Below are 16,800 nucleotides of genomic sequence, written 5' to 3'. Positions count from 1 at the left end.
CACTGGCAAAGCAGATGAACTGAGCAGTGATTTTGCACCAATACTGCATGAGTATCTATCTGCTCTGCTAATTCTTAATTTGCACTCTTGTTCCTTCGTTCTTCATTCCTCTTTGGTCTTCTCTGTTGTGTGCAGTCTTACATCAAAGCCCCGGGACTCTCTGTATGGTCTCTGCTGCTGCTATAATACAACCAGAACCCAGTCATCAGCCACTTCTACTTGGCTTTGTATTCGACATGCAAAGGAAAGCATTTTCAAGCATGCACTTCTTCCCCCTCCTAATTAGATTCTTACAAATGATACTGTCCTGCTTTCAATTAAAATATTGCCATCACAAAATTTCACAGTAAGAAATCTATTATTTTGAATACAAAGGTTGGCCAAAATGATTAAATTCTTGAGGCAACAAAAATGATACTGGTGATTTTATTCAGCATGTGTCCAATATGATTTTCCATTCAGAATCCACATTTTTAATGCTTTTCTTATACCATTCTAAACATTACCTTCAGCTTATGGAGTCCCTTAAGGAAGTTTTTCCATTTGTTTACCAGAAAACTTAAATCTTAATGATTAAATAATAGGACACTTATATACATCAGTGGGTTTTCTCAGATACTGGGCTCTAAGTACATACAATGTCTATCGAGTAGAAAGAAAAAAGAAAAATCCAGTCATGCAAATCATCTTACAAACCATGTTTCATTTGCTTCAAAAATTTTTACTCTGTTACTGGCATATCAGTTTAAAAGTAAGCAGACAATTTTTAAGGTTGCTTTGTCCATTTCCACTTGTTTGTTTTGCCGTTTTGAAGAACTGAGGGGCCACATGCGACTGCAGAAGGTTCTGCTAAGGTAATTATGCTTCTGCTACCACCAACCACTCCGAACCCTGGTGTGGATGTGTTTAAAAAAGCCACCTAACCTTCAGCTAACTGCACTGCTTTATTTCTGAACAGCACATCACAGTATCAGCATAGACAGCACATTGTAACTGGTTGGGTGATTCCACTTAATAATTTGTCAACACTAGAACCTTTCAGCATTTTAATTCCGGTTTCATTTATGAATTAAAGGTCATATATAGAGCACAAATGAGGTCTAAATTTAGTCACAGCAGACCACAGTTCCACATAAAGACAAATCTTCAAGTTATGTTGACCTGCTAGGAGACAAAGATAAACAGCACAGCAAACATGTACCTGCAATGCACTGCTTCCCTATTAAATATTAACTGTTTCATTTACATTTAAATGAACTGAGCAGTAATGGATAGACTTTCCAGTACTGCTGTTTGGTGCTGCTGTCATGGAAAGAAGCTGAAGACAATGTGGGCTGTATGGGGGCAAATGATGCAATCTCAATATCCTCTCAAGTGACTTCAATGACGACCATTCTCCAGTCTTGAAACATAATCCTAAACAGCATCTTTTTTTCCTCTCCCTCTGTAAACACATCTGTTCATAAATAACTTAGATGTCTCCTTGACATTCATGGTATGTAACTGAAGCTGAAGTAGAAAAGGATGGGCGGTGTACAGCACTGAGGAGATGTCACAGTACTTTTGTTCAGCATTTGTGTTAAGTGCGGGTTGCTAACATCAGCCATCAGAGACGGGTGGAGTGACCCACCCATATTTTTCATGGGTCTTCACCAAACTCTTAAATGTTGCTTCAGCTTCCTTTCGACTGAACGACTTTTTTGATTTGCCAGCTTTTCTGCAGATACGGCCCTGCACCGAACAAAAGAGAAAACCTTCATTAAGCATGTGAATATACGCAGCTGGAAACCATAGCTTAAGTTTTCAACACCTCCAGGCATTAGGTGCTCATTTGCAGATCCCAGAAAGCATAGCTCCCAAACTGGGAAGTGGGGCAGGCAAATACGCTATTAGAGATCATTAAACATTATAATGCAGTAATGGAGGAAAACAAAACAAAACAAAACAAAACCTCTGCAGTGCTTTTCTCTCCCCAGCGAGCCCCTGTGCTGGCGCACTGCCCTTCTGGGCTCACTGCTCTTTCTTGTTGCATGTGAACTGTGCAAATGAAGGCAGGGATGCCTGCTCCAGATCACTCGGTGTGCCAGCCCTCACTGTGCAGTCCAAGAGCAGCATTAAGCAGACACTCCATGCAATGTGCAGCCCCAGGCCCTTTCCTGCTGCTAAATTGAGGGGCTCTGCAGGTCACCCCCATGCTCCAGGAACCAGAATGGGGCTGAGGAGACAGACGGACATTTCTGAGCAATTTTTATGCCAGGCTTGTAAAGCGGTCTGTGGTGATACTGACTATGGGGCAGTATGATGACTGGAAAACCACCACAGAAGTGATGCATTTCTGCTTGCTCCATCTCAGTGCTACCCATATCCAACCCACCACACTCTGCTGCTAATGCAGAACGTCACTACAAAATGTGCCTTTCCCGGGAAACACGCTTCATTTATCTTCTCCTCTGACCTGTCAGAAATAAACAGCCCTAGGATTTCTTGCAGGCAGGAGCACCTGCTTGCTTCCAACCTACATAAAAGAATTTCCATTTACATACTACTGCCTCACAACACGTTGACTTGATAATACCTGAATACACATGCATCTAACGATACTGCACTTTTATTACTTTGCAATTAAATATTACCTCTAAACACATGGCAGTATATAATTTCAAATCCTTGCATGGCAACATAGACATTTAGTGTGTTATTAATAGCCCACCTTATTTTGCACACTGGTCCGTGTCAATTACAAAGCAGCAGAAGAAAGAAATATAGCTGTAAATTTATTCCATTCTACCGCACTAATACCTTTGAAAGCATTTATGCCTATTGGATTTGTCACAAAATAGATGTTCATTAAAATCAAGTACAGTAATTTCTCCAACTTGTCAGCCTGCAGTTTTTTTAGAATATATCGTATTTGATGAGCAAATACCATAGGATCCAAGTTAGCATGCTCTTATTTTTTGCACTCTTTCACTCAGAAAGATGCAAATATTATTACTGAGAAAATGACTAGCTGCGGGGAGAAAAGGAATACAATATGGAGGGAAAAAAGAAAACAATGAACTCTATCCTCAGAGTATCACTAAATAAATAAGATTCCTCTGCAGCCATATCATTTGTCAAGATAATGCACAGATACCATTCTGTTCAATACCACTATTGTTATAACTAAACAATACATGCAGGACATTAAAAAAAAGCCGTTTCATATTCCTGTCCTTAAAAGTCATTTTCCTGTGTGCTTTGACTTCTCTTCCAGAAAACCTGAGATTAGGAACTCAATTTCACTCTTGATTTATACCACCTTGGTTTTCTCAGATACAACTGTTTTACCTTTTGATGTTTTTCTTCCTATCCCCCACTTACAAATTGGCAGTATACCTTCTCTTCAAATAACCTGCTAGACTAAACAGCAAGACAACTTCCCTATCCCCATTCTAACTTGGGGATTAATATTTTGCAAATAAGGGTGGTCTGAAGGGTAATCACTTAATCTTGCAAAGAAGTTTTCTTAAAAAATGTTCCTTTTTCAGTTTTGACACAATTAGTAATTAAATAAAACTAGGTAACATTTTCAAAATCTCACAAGTGCTACTTTTGATATTGCTCTTCCCTGGAGCATTACTGCTCCAGTTGGGTGCTGCACACACAACGCATTCACATTGACTTATTAAATTCCATATGCTGCAGTAGTTACAAAACATCTTCTGTTGTTTTTTTTGTTGTTGGTTTTTTTTTTTTTTTTTTTTTCCCCTACTCCAAGCTTCCATTGGAAGCACGCTTGGAGAAATATAGGAAAAGTAAACGCAAATTGCAACAGAAGACGAAATTAGCAAGGGAAATTACATCTTCAAAATGTCACCCATTAAATATTTTTCAATGTATATATAAACCTGATTCAGTACTTTGTTTACAGATTAGATCAATTTCCCATCTCATCTTACACGCAAAACTTCTTATAATTTTAAAGCTTTTATACTCTCTGAATTGTTTGCACAGCACCTAGCACAGCGTGATCTGTGTCTTCTTCAGTTTTAAGCAAGTTTTAATACTACTCCATACCTAGAAATAGGATCTTGGCATTCAGAACAGCTACCACTCACATTCAGTGTCAACTGCTTACTGCTTTGAAAAAGGAAAGAATTCTTTGGTGTCAGAATGACGTAGTGAGCATCATGCCACCTAAAACGTCACTGGAGCTGCAAGAGACAAAATGAGCATTGTTCCATGACTTTCTTCTCATACTTCCTTTTAGTGTAATAAAATGGAGCCATTTCAAAAACACAATCACGTACTGCATGCAGGTTAAGTGTAAACTGTGTCATCAAAGACCACCTAATTGTACTGCATGCAGTCAACTTATTCCCATAAGTTTATACAGCAAATAGGGTCACCACCATCTCTTATTAACCAATACCTGCCAGGTGTTTATAATTTGTTTAAAATTTAACCTTGTGGTTTGCAAATCTCCCTTCCTGGTGCCTCAAATAAATCTGAGAAAGAAGGGTGGAACGTCAGATGAAATAATTTGGATGATTTTAAGTTGACACTAGAGTGGTATCTACCATGTTAAGGACTTCTACCTTTTTGCTATGCCCACAAAACTCTTCTCAGTTTTAACTGAAAGCGGCATTTTGTGCATATTTATAAAATATCATCAAACAATTTTAACATACACTGTTGCCAGCTCTGAGTACAACTTGTTTTCCAATTGCTATCTAAACGTACAGTCATGTTAATTCTGGTCAGGAGACTGTGAGCTGCTGCATAATGTAAATATGAAAAGGATGGTAAATACAGTACGCAAATACAGCACTGCCGCAGCTCAATTGTGCACAACTGCACTGTGACTGATTTCCAAACCACACGCGTCACTATTGCCGTGGCAGGGCACATAGATCATTTGCATCACTGATGTTTTGAGGTGCCTGGCACCCAATCAAGAAAAGTGTCAAACTGATAGCTGAACAAGATCAGCACATTCCACAAAAGATTGAAAACAGAGAAAATCCAAGAAAACCTTTCATAAAGCCATTAATGTCAACTTCAGCTATGAGAAGTCACACCAGGAGCTTATTTAAGTACTCGCAATACTTTCAGACACTCACAGAGAACTTTACATAAAGGAATAACTGAAAACCTAATTAAAATAAAGAGTTGAAGAGAACATTTCAGATTTTGCCATCTGCTGTAACTTCATGTACTTACCAAGATGCAATTTTAACAAGCTAGAAACATGAAAGGTGAAAGTAATGACGCAGCATGGTTTACACAGCCATGTACTGAAATGCAGAAGGGCATGTGCTGCACTGAGCCTCCTCATGAATCTGTGCTCCTGCTGTGCCAGGCTTTCAGTGTCACTCTTTGTCCAAACTCACAAGTTGAGACTAAAAACCTGGTCAGAATCTAATCCACAACCCTGCTAACTGCCAGGTAACTGGCAGGTGCTGCAGGTCACCTTCACAAGATATTGGACATATTGAGTATTCCTCCATATGCAGCAGAAGAACATAAGTAAGCCTCATGTATGGTCTGGCATCCACGTTTGCAAGCTGCTGTGGGCAAATCCTGGAGCTTTTCTAATTCTCAGTGATGCCACAGTAGCCTCCACACTCTCCTCAACCATCAGCACAATCAGCACGTCCTCTCCTGGAGGACATGGCGTGACAGTGACGCACATCCTCACCAATATTTAAACTCAATGTCAAGTAGCTGCTTAAAGTCACCTTGGCACCACTATCAGAAACATGCCATATCTTTTCTTATCTAACAGCATCATGTCATGAAGTGGTCTGCAGACAGATTTAAGCCTTGTACAGAGATCCCAAATGTGAAGCTCTCCAGCTTGGAATCCAACTCCAACCATCTATCTGCCCACCTCTAGCCTATGTGCCATGAAAAATAGTCCTGACATTCATTCTGTTACTTCCAGTCTCAGAATGGCCTCAAGGGAATTTTTCTAGCAGCAATGAAGGGATTTATCTCTCTCATCAAACCAATTAGAGTAGCTCCCAGACTGAAACTCAACAGCTCTGGCACAGCACAGAGCGTGGTGCTCTTCCACCTTGTATCAATTTCAGCACTATCTGACTACAGACAGGGAACTGGCCTCTTACAGGGTCGGTCAGTCAGTCACAGATGTGCTGCTGCAAGGGACCTCTGTAGGTCTCCAGGCCCAAGCAAGCAGTTGAGCTGAACCACCAGCACAGGCCCAGCCCACAGTAGCACTGCACAGCCACGTTCTGAGTCCTCCAGGACAGAGGTCTCACTCAGTCTTGCTGCGATGCAGGCCCCATGTACCGGGCCTCAATTTTGCAGAGATTCATTGGAAACAGACACCAGTCCTTTCATAACCAAGGTGATTCTGAAAACAGCCTCAAGCCCTGACACATCTCTGACATGCCAAAGCAAACTCTTCAGTGACACACAGGCTTTTTTTCTTTCTTTCTTTTTTTTTTTTCTTTGCTTGTTAACAAGAAACATTCATTACAAACAGCACACATCTAATACACTCAAGAAGCTGAGAGGCCTCTGAGTTAGCACTAAACTTAACACAAACCCCTGGTCCTGCATTCCATCCATTAATCCTCAATATGCAAACAACTTAAGACTGGTTTTCCAAGAAAAATCATACTTGTTCTACGTACAGAGGGTTAAATGTAGTCCATGTGTTTGAGTCAGCACAAGGCTGCATAGCCAAAATTGCATTTTCTCTCTTCATCAGCTGTGCCATACCACAGCTTTCCATGCCAAGAAAGAAGCAGTCTGTATTGAATCACTTCTAGGTAAATGTTGAGAGAGAGAGAGAAAAAAGTAGAGGTTTAGACCTCAAAAGGCTGTAGCAAGTCACTGTGCCACATACAACATCCATGGTGATCCCTCCAAGGACAGGAAGGATGTGCCCGTATGGCCTTGTTGTCCTCCACAGCTTGTTCAAAACTAGAGGTTTTCTGGAGAGCTGGAGCACAGTGTGAGCCTCTGGTCTGTAACACGCTCCACTCAGGTGACTGATTAATGGCCTTGGGCCTCAACTGTGCAAAGCCACTTACTGTGCAAACACAGTCAAATCTGTACAGATAAGCAGTGGAGGAATCAGACAGTTAAGATTGAACCAGTCTTGTTCTAGAATGTTTATACAAGTTTCCAGAGGAAAACATTTCTACCAGCTTTAGAGAAGCATTCAAAAGCAGAGCAATGCTCAAGTGGGCTACTGTCAATGCTCTCAGGGCAGCGACTGCAATTTGCCATATCATTGCTAAATTGTAATACACACACTTCCTCCTCTTGATTACATGGTTTAATTCTTTGTTCCTTCACATAAACACCATTGATCAGGTCCAAGAAACTGCAAACAATTTATACTGCACTAACAGGTAAGTGTTGCCTATAGCTACAACAAAGCACTACAGCAAATGATGCAGACAAATAGTGTTACTGTTGCAGAGTAAGTGAATTAAAAGTATGATGTTTTTCTGCAAATGTATGTTTTTTGAAGCTGTATTTCCTTGTCTTTTTTTAATCTCCTTTTTAAGGATAATCCATACAAAGAAGTGGAAACTCAGCAAGTTCTAGCTTTAAAGCATCTTATCAATAGCTCCGTTTGGGAATGTACCTTTTTTGTCCAGGAAAAAGAAGTCTGAGTTTCAGCTGGGCAATTATTAACACTCTCTTGTTTGGTGCAAGCGTCTTAAAAGATGCTTAATCAATACAAACACCTACACGTCCTATCTCTGACTGCTACAGCGCACTGTGCTGCTCCTCCCTGCCTTTCTCTAAGGACAGCAGTCAGTAGCACGGCTCCAGCACAGCTGAGGGTTAAGGAATTTTGTGCATTTAAGGAGTCAGACAAACATTGTTTTGGCAAAAGAACAAGAAAATCTTGTCAGCCAACTACATCCTTGAAATTTGCCTCCAGCCCCAAAGTCACAACACAAGTTAGATCAGAAATAAGGTGGGCTTCCATCACGAGACAGCTGTGCCACCACACAGAACTTGCTAGACCAAATGCAGAAGGCTCATTTTCTGTGTCAATTTTCTACCAAGCTCCCTGGAGCAACCTCTCTCCATGCTATCGCTGCACAGTTACTGACAGTGCACGTTTTACAAAGGTACACCATAGCAATAGAAACTGAACAAACAAACGTAAAAAGCAGACTACCTCTGGGAACATTTAAATGATGTAAGACCAAATTGGTAGGACCAGTGTCACAAGCCAGCGAGCTTGTTCCTTCATCTCCTGACTGTGATACGTTTCATATTGATGCACATGGACATCTTAGTCAGAACCTCTGTTTCCAACTGCTTTAAGCACATATCCTTAAAGGACCTTTGCAAAAAGGGTTATCTGTACTTCACAGATGGCAGAGAAGACTACAGAAAAGCTATGACTTCCCCATAGCTGCACCTGAAGTCAGCCACAAAACCCAAATGCTAGATTTGAATCTCCACTGTTCAGCTTAAATGCTCTAACAAGGAAATTGAAATTATTAACTGAAGACTAATTTCCCTCCCACATAATTATTAAACACTTCAACTCTGAGTATACTTTATAGAAATACTTAATTTTGTCAAAATTATAGGAAATTTGATGTTTAAAGAATCTCACAGACAATCTGACAAAATAAATCAACATTTTCATTTTCCTTGTGATTCTTTTGTAAGGGTGCATATTCAGGAAACAAGTCCTACAGCAAATGGATGAGGGTTGCTACCACTCATAACAAACCTAGAAACAAGAGAAACACAGTCATTCTACAGCTCATAAAACTTAAGTATGAGAAACATCTGAGCTCTGGGCCATTTCATAACGCAGGCTTATACTCTTCCTTCCTCAGGTTTACTTTCACTCATCTCTGCATGCAGATCTGGGATCTTTACTGATTTTTAACCTTATCAAGGAGTCACTGCAGAAATCCCAGGGCTTCTGAAGACTCGTGGAAAAGAGAATGAAATCAATGAGGAGCTTCAATTTCAACAACATGCACAAATCCACGGAGGGGGATAAGACGACAGTTTCCAAGGACAGGCTCTGCATGTGCAAGAGGAAGGCATGCGGCACACATCTGTCGCACACAGCTGAGTACAGGCATGCTTGATGCACCACTCTTCAGTCTGGTGTTTAACAGAAATGGGCAAAAACTAGATTGGCTTCTTGATCCTATTTCAGAACAGGAAGCACTTCTGTATCTGAAGTATGGTGCCCACTTGCCTGCTTTTCACAGATCAGTACAGAGTTCACACTTATTTTCGCTGAGGCATACTTACGTTTCTCTTTAGCTTATGCACCATCCCATGCAGCCTGTCCTACAACTTCCCAAACTCATGTGATTACCACTGTTTTTGCTGAGAGTTAAAACCTGCTAGGAGGAGCGTTCAGCGCTCTGCAGAAATGATTCCACAGCATGAGGCTGAATGAGGTGTCAGGCAGGGCAGCCCTAAGCCACATGCTCTTCATAGCACGACAGAAAACTGGCATCCAATTTACAAGTCAGACAACTGGATCCTGCACATATTAAATTTAATATATATTTTGAGCCATTCAGACAGGATAATCACCACAGCCTCTGAAGTTCTCCCTGTTTAACTGCAGAGTGATTGCACCTGGCAATCCTCACATCCCCCCCGGTGCCTAACATCAGCATTACCTTTTTTGACAATTGCAAAAGATAATTTGTGAACAGGAAACCGTATGTGAAAGACTGAATGTGTCAAGGAAAGAGATACTCACTGTCTCTCATCAGTGCAAAAAAGCTCAGGCGGGAAAAAGAAACACAGCCCCTATTAAATTACCTAACCAGTACCCCACGTTGCGACTGCGGATTCTCACTGGGGGACATGCCTAACAGTAAGACACCTACCATGAGGACCAGAATTATCTCAGAGTTACAAATCTTCAATCTGGCAGTCTCTGGTCATGCAAGGAAATCCCTGGGCACTGTGCAGATGCTAGAAAAACAGCCTATTTTCAAGTCTAGCCTGTAAAAGAAAAAAAAAAAACAAAACAAAAACAAACAACAATCTTCCACACAGCAGAAAGTAGGTTGCTTTGGTTACTCCTCCGTGAGAACACCATGTCACCCCTCAGGGACTAGGCTTTCTGCATTTGAAAAAATACAAATCTTCCACAAAGTATCTGACAGAACACGCACACACTACAGCTCACTCTACCTAACGCTTTCTCTTAAGAAAACGAGGACTCCTTCTACAGCTTAAGGAAAAATTTGGCTCTCCTGAGCAAGTCTAATTTTGCTACAAACCAAAGCATTGATTCTTTTGAGTTTTGATTCAAAAGATCAGCCAAGTACTGCACGGAAGAATCAGTTCCACTATCCATAAAAGCATGTTCTAAAATGGGCGGTTTGTTTCAATTTAGTGATTTTTCTTATTTGATGACTATTTAACACTGAGAATGATAGCTAAACGTATTTTAAAATGTCTGAAAATCTCCCTTTCTGTGCTTTGAAGGGGTAAAATGGAGATTATGTTCCCTCTGCTTTTTAGAAGAATTAAAGCTGCCTCCTACTTCAACGAGTTAGAATTCTTGTGTCTTCATTCCTCTCAGCAGAATATATTTGCATAATAATAGAGTCTATACTCAGAAGAGCAATATATCAGAGTACACATGAACAGTGTTTTTTCCAGCCCATTCATCATTTCCAACACCTCAATGTGGCAAATATTATGCTCCCTCTTAAACTTCAGCTTGAAAATGAGGGATTTCTCAATTGCAATAAAAGAGAAACCTTTGAAGGCCAATCTATCTGATTTTCCTCTCTATAACTAAACAATATTTTTTGTTACCTCTTCACACAGCATTTATACCTTTTCATGGGGAACAAACCCTGTAATATATTCTTTGCCTCCTCTGTAATCTCTGTATATTAGTCAATATATATTCAGTGGCAGTCCTAACCTTGAAGGCAACTGGCATCATTTACTCAGGCAATAAATCAAAAGCTAAAGGCAACACAGTTTTATTTTTAAGGTCCTAATATGAAGATGGCCCCAAACAACTGAGAGGTCACTGAGTCCTCTACAACTTTCTGCAGCATTTGAGATCAGCTGATTTATTCAAGGCTACAGTCCTCAAACTGAGTATCTGGAGTAGGAAAGCTCATGGATTTGCAATTAATTTCTGCTATACATATCTGAAAGACCTGGAGCCTGCTGACATCCTGGACACCATGCAAGTCCCATCTGCTATCTGCTCTCTCATACTTTTGTTTCGAAGGATGGAGAGGGAGTAGTTTAGACTATGAGTAACAGCTATGTTTTGTGTTTGTTTTTTCATAAAATAAGCCCACTTCTCCTGGTAGAAGTCAGCTATGATAGAGTGTTTTTAAAATGGAAGGACAGATGAGTTTAATGTTCATGCAAGGCACATCTCTCTTCAAGCGAAGAGACTACACTGAGATATATCTAACATTACAATGCACAAATAAAAATTATTTGAATTCAAAAAATTTTGCTACAGGAAATTACATCTAAATCACAGACTACATTTGGCTTTGATTTAAAACATTACAGAGAGGTTCACATCAGTAAGAGCACTCATAACTACGGATTCCCCATTCAGTAAGCCCTGGGAAAATCCCTACACTCCTTATATTTTGTAATATGACAGAATGAGGGCTTTTCCCAAAAAGAGCTTTTTCCACAAGCCTGCCTGCAGACTTGACAGCTACCTGACAGCTACCTGCAGCTGGTAGACCTATCCTGAGCCTCCATGGAGAGAGCCAGGAAACTCAGAAAAAGGACAAGAAGGCCTGCACCAAACAGTTGCCAGCTTAGGCACAAACTCCTCAAGGCATCCTCTGCAGCTGTATTAGCTGTTCTCAAAAAAAAAAAAAAAAAGTTTTGTCCTCTTTGAAGCTTCTGCTACTAAGCCAATGTCAAATCATTCCTCTCTGAAGAGAAACAACATGGATTTATTTCATTTTTCCAACTGCCTGCTAACGTTATCCAAGGAAACAAGCTGCAGTATCTTTTTCTTCTAAATATAAAGTGCTAGTATTTTGTTTAGTGCATTAAAAGACTCAAAATCCTCTTCCACTTTTGGACAAAGTCTGTTTTTCCTTTGGGACTGTATCATCTGCAGCATCTTCAGATGCAAGCCAGCTCCTGAGCCCCATGCCAGCCTGGGTCACACGTGTCACTCAGTAGGATCACAACCAGCCTACCATTCCTTCGGTGCTCTCGTATGACTGGCGCTGCTGCCACTGCCTTCACCCAGCTACTCATGTTATTAGTCTTACCATCACAACTACACTGTTATCAGGAAACTGAGAGCGACAGATGCATTTTTAAACCCCTCTCCTTAATTTCTATTAAGGAGAAGGGTTTAAAAGACTAATTAAAGACTATTGTGAGGGCACCACTCAGCAGGCCATTCCCAAAGCCTAGATGAGAGGACAGACATGGCAGGTCCTGCTGGGCAGGACCGCTGAACAGTTGCCTTTGAGATAACCAACAACTGGCATTCACATTACTTTCTTCCCATCACCCCAGGTTAGTATTTCCTTGGGTTAGCTCCTAACCCCACCATGGACCGATGGCAGCCTTGACTGGGCCTCAGTGGGTCCAAGTGTCTGCCCAAGGGGGTGAAGCCACAGAGTGGTTGACTCAACATAAAGCCGTCCCCTTGAATCCAAGGCTGCAGTTGAGTTAAGGACAACACCAAGTTTATAAAATAAGATTCTGGATTCCAGACAGATAAACAGGCTTAGGTCTTTGATGTACTGAGAATTCCCCTCAAGATACTGACTAGGGCTGTGTGAATAATTGACTTATTCAGCTGAATAGCTGAACCAACCAACCAAACAAACCCCAACTTGTTTGGCAATTAACATTTTTTTTTCCTCCCTTAAAAACTGAAAAAAGCACAGTTTGAGGTTGGTGAATTGTTTCATTCAAACAGAAATTATCTTTCTTCCATTAAAATATTTTCTTCCAGACAAAAGCTATCTAAAAGAATGCAATTCAAGGTTTCCAATAGGAAACAAGGGTATGGAGAGAAACCCAAAATAGTTACTGGGCCAATACGAGTGCCTCCTCTTCCCATAATGTAAAACGTTTTCCAAGCAATGTTACTCGAGGTGTTTGGATCCTGTCTGGGGAACCTGGAGAAACACCCTTGCTACACGAAAATCCAATACAGGTTAAAATTCCTGCTCAAGTATGGGAATTGGGACCTAGCCTCTCAAGCTGTGGATCATCCGTGTTGAAGTCTTCCTAGAAACTAAACTCCCGAGTTAGATGTTTCACTTGAGAGACATCAAAACAATTTATCTCAATTTTTCTTTTGCTCTGCGAAAAGGTTTGCAATATGTAAAAAAATCTGAAACTGTCAAGAGTCTTGATTGCCTCAAGATGTCTTTTCCGTGCCAGCTCCATGAGCTTTTCCACCACCTTGTTAACAAAATAAATAAATAAATAAAAAGGTTCTATACATTCAGAGGTTAACAATTTGATATACCAAGAGAGCTACAGTTTTCCCTGAAGAACTAAAATCCAGCACAGAACAGCAGTGCTGCAATTAGTATTGCAAAATGGCAATGGAAAGAAATAGTGAATGAAATCAACCACCTTCATTTTATCATTCAAACTGTCAAAAAGAAAGATGCATGCTGGTGGAAAGTTCAGCCCTGCCTACTCACATCTGCGTTCGTGTTACAGACACGCACCCTTAGATGTGTCACAGCCTTGACTATTTATGATGATTTCATGCTACATCACCACTCCATGCGTGGGTGACATTTCTCCCAAAGGTCCCCACAGCCTTGTGCTCCCAGTGGGACCCACATGGCAAGGCTGCCTCTGAGGATGATTGCCCTGGACCTCAGCACGAGCTGTGCTGCACCCACCATTAACTGCTGCTGATTTTTAATTCAGAAATTCATCCATGACCCTGACTGAAGCTGTTGCTGTTTGTTCAGGAAGAGCCACTGCGGGCAGTGAGACTGCCTACAGCATGACAGGACTTACCTGAAACCAGCCCCGCAGCTCAGAGGAATACAGTACCCTCTACTTCCGACTGCTCTATTTCTGCTGCTGTATTCTCTTTCTAAAAATTACAGCCAAAAGCATATTACCTTTACAATAAAAACCAAAACAGGGATCCAGGAGTGTCTACCGTGTTTTGAGCCATATTATGCAATTGAGTCAAGATTACATAACCAGAGTGTGATTACAGAAATGTGGCTCCCATTACACAGAGCCTGGTTACAGTTACAGAGCGGCAGCCCATCGCAGATTACACATCTGCAACTGAGAAATTGAATTTATTGTTAATATCACCTATTAGCTTGGAACGCACACTGTGAGACTTAGGAACACGCATCTCACAGCTAGCGAGCTACTAAGTTACCAGCAGTCGTTTATTTCACCCTTTTATTTCACCCCCCACCCCCCACTGTGCTTTTTATAATTAACATCTTGAACTTCTGAAAGAATGTTACTGAAATTCTTATATATTAAGTGTATCTACTAATGATGCCCTCATAAACATCCTTCAGTATCAGTAACTACCATGACTTTGGGGAAAACTCTTACAGGATTTTGAAAGAAATATTAATAAATATGTAGTTATATATCATATAATTCAATAACTCAGTGTTTTTCTTAACTGAGTCATTTTATGATGTCAGTAAATCTTAACCATTTCACATTCAACATCTGATACTCCAGAAATGTGCTGAACTGTTGTGGGGGGGGGGAAAAAAAAAAAAAAAAAAAAAAAAAAAGAATGTAGCACTGTCCTCCTAGGTTTTTTTTTAAAATAACAAGAAATATAATTACTGTAATAAGAGATGAGTTAATAAATTGTGTGACACACTAGGAGAAGTTGCAGAACTTTGGTACACCTTAATGGGCTCCATGTAAATGAAGGTTGTTTTTTTTTTTTCCTGGAAGGCGTTTTTTATATCCCAAGGTGACCTACAGAACTTGACCTCTTCAAATAAAAGGTAGAGAAAAATACAATCTGATGGAAAAAAAGCATAGTAGGCCCAGATCATTCAAGGAAAAAGGAGAAAAGGCCACTTATGAGTCCCCTGAACACCCACATTTTCCGTCTTAAGACAAACCAAGCAGAGGCAAACAGGAGTGATGTTCTCTTTTCCAAGCAAATGGAAAATACATTATTATCTGCTCTTCTCCTCACTTCCAAGATACGAATACAAGAAGTTACACAGCATCGTGGAGTGACTGACAAGGAGCTGTGCATGGCATAGAGCTCAAGGGCATTTGTGAGGTGAGCAGAAACACCACCTAACTCAGCCACGGGTACGCTACACTGCCCGCTACAGTGACCACAACAACAGGCTCCACCACCAGTAGTTACCCAGTTACTAAAAACATCTTATGAATTACTTCTCTCCCAAGGATATTCTGCAGAAGGAAAAAAAAAAAAATAGAAATAGAATGTGTTGATTCAGCTGGGGACAGATGAAAGAAGAGGCCTGGAGGAGCTAGGAGCTTTTTGAGGAGGGGAGAGAGGGAGCTGAGACTCCCATTACCCTGAATGAGGTGCTACCTCTTGACAGCGGCACTTGTCTGCCACAGCAAAGCCAGGTGCAGGCTACAAAGGCCACCGTGCAGGATAGTGGCAGACAAAGCCCTGCACCAAAGGCTGGACTTCACACAAGAAGCCATCCAGTGTGGGGCTCTGCAGGCACGGCTGACCAGCACGCGAACGGCTCCAGCCCCAAGCCCCAGTGGGTGCTGCAGAGCCCCTCTTGCTTTGGGGCACAGGATGCGACCATCACGCACCTTGACGCCACCGGCAACGGAGCCAAGAGGAGGAACGACACACACGCGGGAGGGCACGGCGGGGTACCTGCCCCTCGCCCCTCCGTGCCGCCCCGCATCTCTGCGGCCGGCCAAGGTCAGCCGTAGGCAGAGCCCCGCCGTTCCCGGGGCCGCCATCCCAGAGGCGGCACGGACACCCCGCGCCCCTCGGCCCCTACCTGCCCCTTGACCAGGCTGGCGGCGAACTGCCTCATGACGGCCTCCACGGTGTAGGCGCTGGACCAGCCGCGGGGAGTGAGCAGCTCCATGCAGATGGCACCGCCGTCCAGCACGTAGCCGTTCTCCAGGCGCGGGCTGAGCACCCTCATGAAGGGCGGCGAGAAGGGGAAGTTGTCGGGGAAGGTGAGGTTGAGTAGGATGTACTCCGTGTTGGTCTCCTTCATGTCCTGCCACAGCACCGAGTCCTTGTCCACCTGGTGCAGCTTCACGTTCCAGTCGAAGAGGCTCTCGTCCACCAGCTCCACCGAGATGAAGCGGTCGCTGAGCCGCGCGATGTCCTGCAGCTCCTTCATCAGCCGCCGGGTCCGCACCTGCGTGCAGTGCTGCTGCCGGCCCGCAGGCGCCAGCGGCCCCGAGCCCGACGCCAGCGGCACCAGCGGCGCCGAGCCCGGCCCGGAGCTGCAGCCGGGTCGCTGCGGGGCCGCCTCCCTACCCGCGCCGGGCTCCCGGGCCGCCTCCCGCGGCTTCTCCCGGCCGCCGCCCGAACGCGACGGCGGGGGCTGCTTGGCCGGCTCCGGCGCCTTCTTGGTCTTGCGGCCGCCGGGGCTGCTCTCGCTGCTGCTGCTGCTGCAGCCGCCGCCGCCGCCGTGGGGGCCCTGCGGCTGGGGCTTGTTGCTGCCGTTCTTCGGGCCGCCCCGGCCGCGGAGCGAGGAGCCCTGCTGGCTGCTGCGGTGGTGGTGCTTGGGGTCCTCCGTGTCCCGGTTGTGTAGCCGGATCAGCCCGATTTTCCGCAGCAGAGTGGCCATGTTGCGCGCGGCCGCAGTGCCTCCTGCCGCT

General features: G+C 42.9%; 1 protein-coding gene across 1 annotated transcript; it reads right to left on the bottom strand.

Annotated features, from left to right (window-relative positions):
- Positions 1–1,599: 1,599 nt before the first annotated feature.
- UBE2QL1 (ubiquitin conjugating enzyme E2 QL1) lies at positions 1,600–16,316 on the bottom strand (the record flags this gene model as incomplete). The annotated part of the gene is made up of 2 exons (XM_079533446.1): positions 1,600–1,731; positions 15,963–16,316. 2 exons carry the CDS (start codon positions 16,314–16,316, stop codon positions 1,600–1,602), a joined length of 486 nt encoding a protein of 161 aa, XP_079389572.1.
- Positions 16,317–16,800: the final 484 nt, after the last annotated feature.

This window comes from Tetrao urogallus (assembly GCF_951394365.1).
Source record: "Tetrao urogallus genome assembly, chromosome: 3".
Taxonomy (NCBI): Eukaryota; Metazoa; Chordata; class Aves; order Galliformes; family Phasianidae; genus Tetrao; species Tetrao urogallus.
The sequence above is the reverse complement of the archived record's forward strand: the minus strand, read 5'-3'. Positions and strand labels throughout refer to the sequence as shown.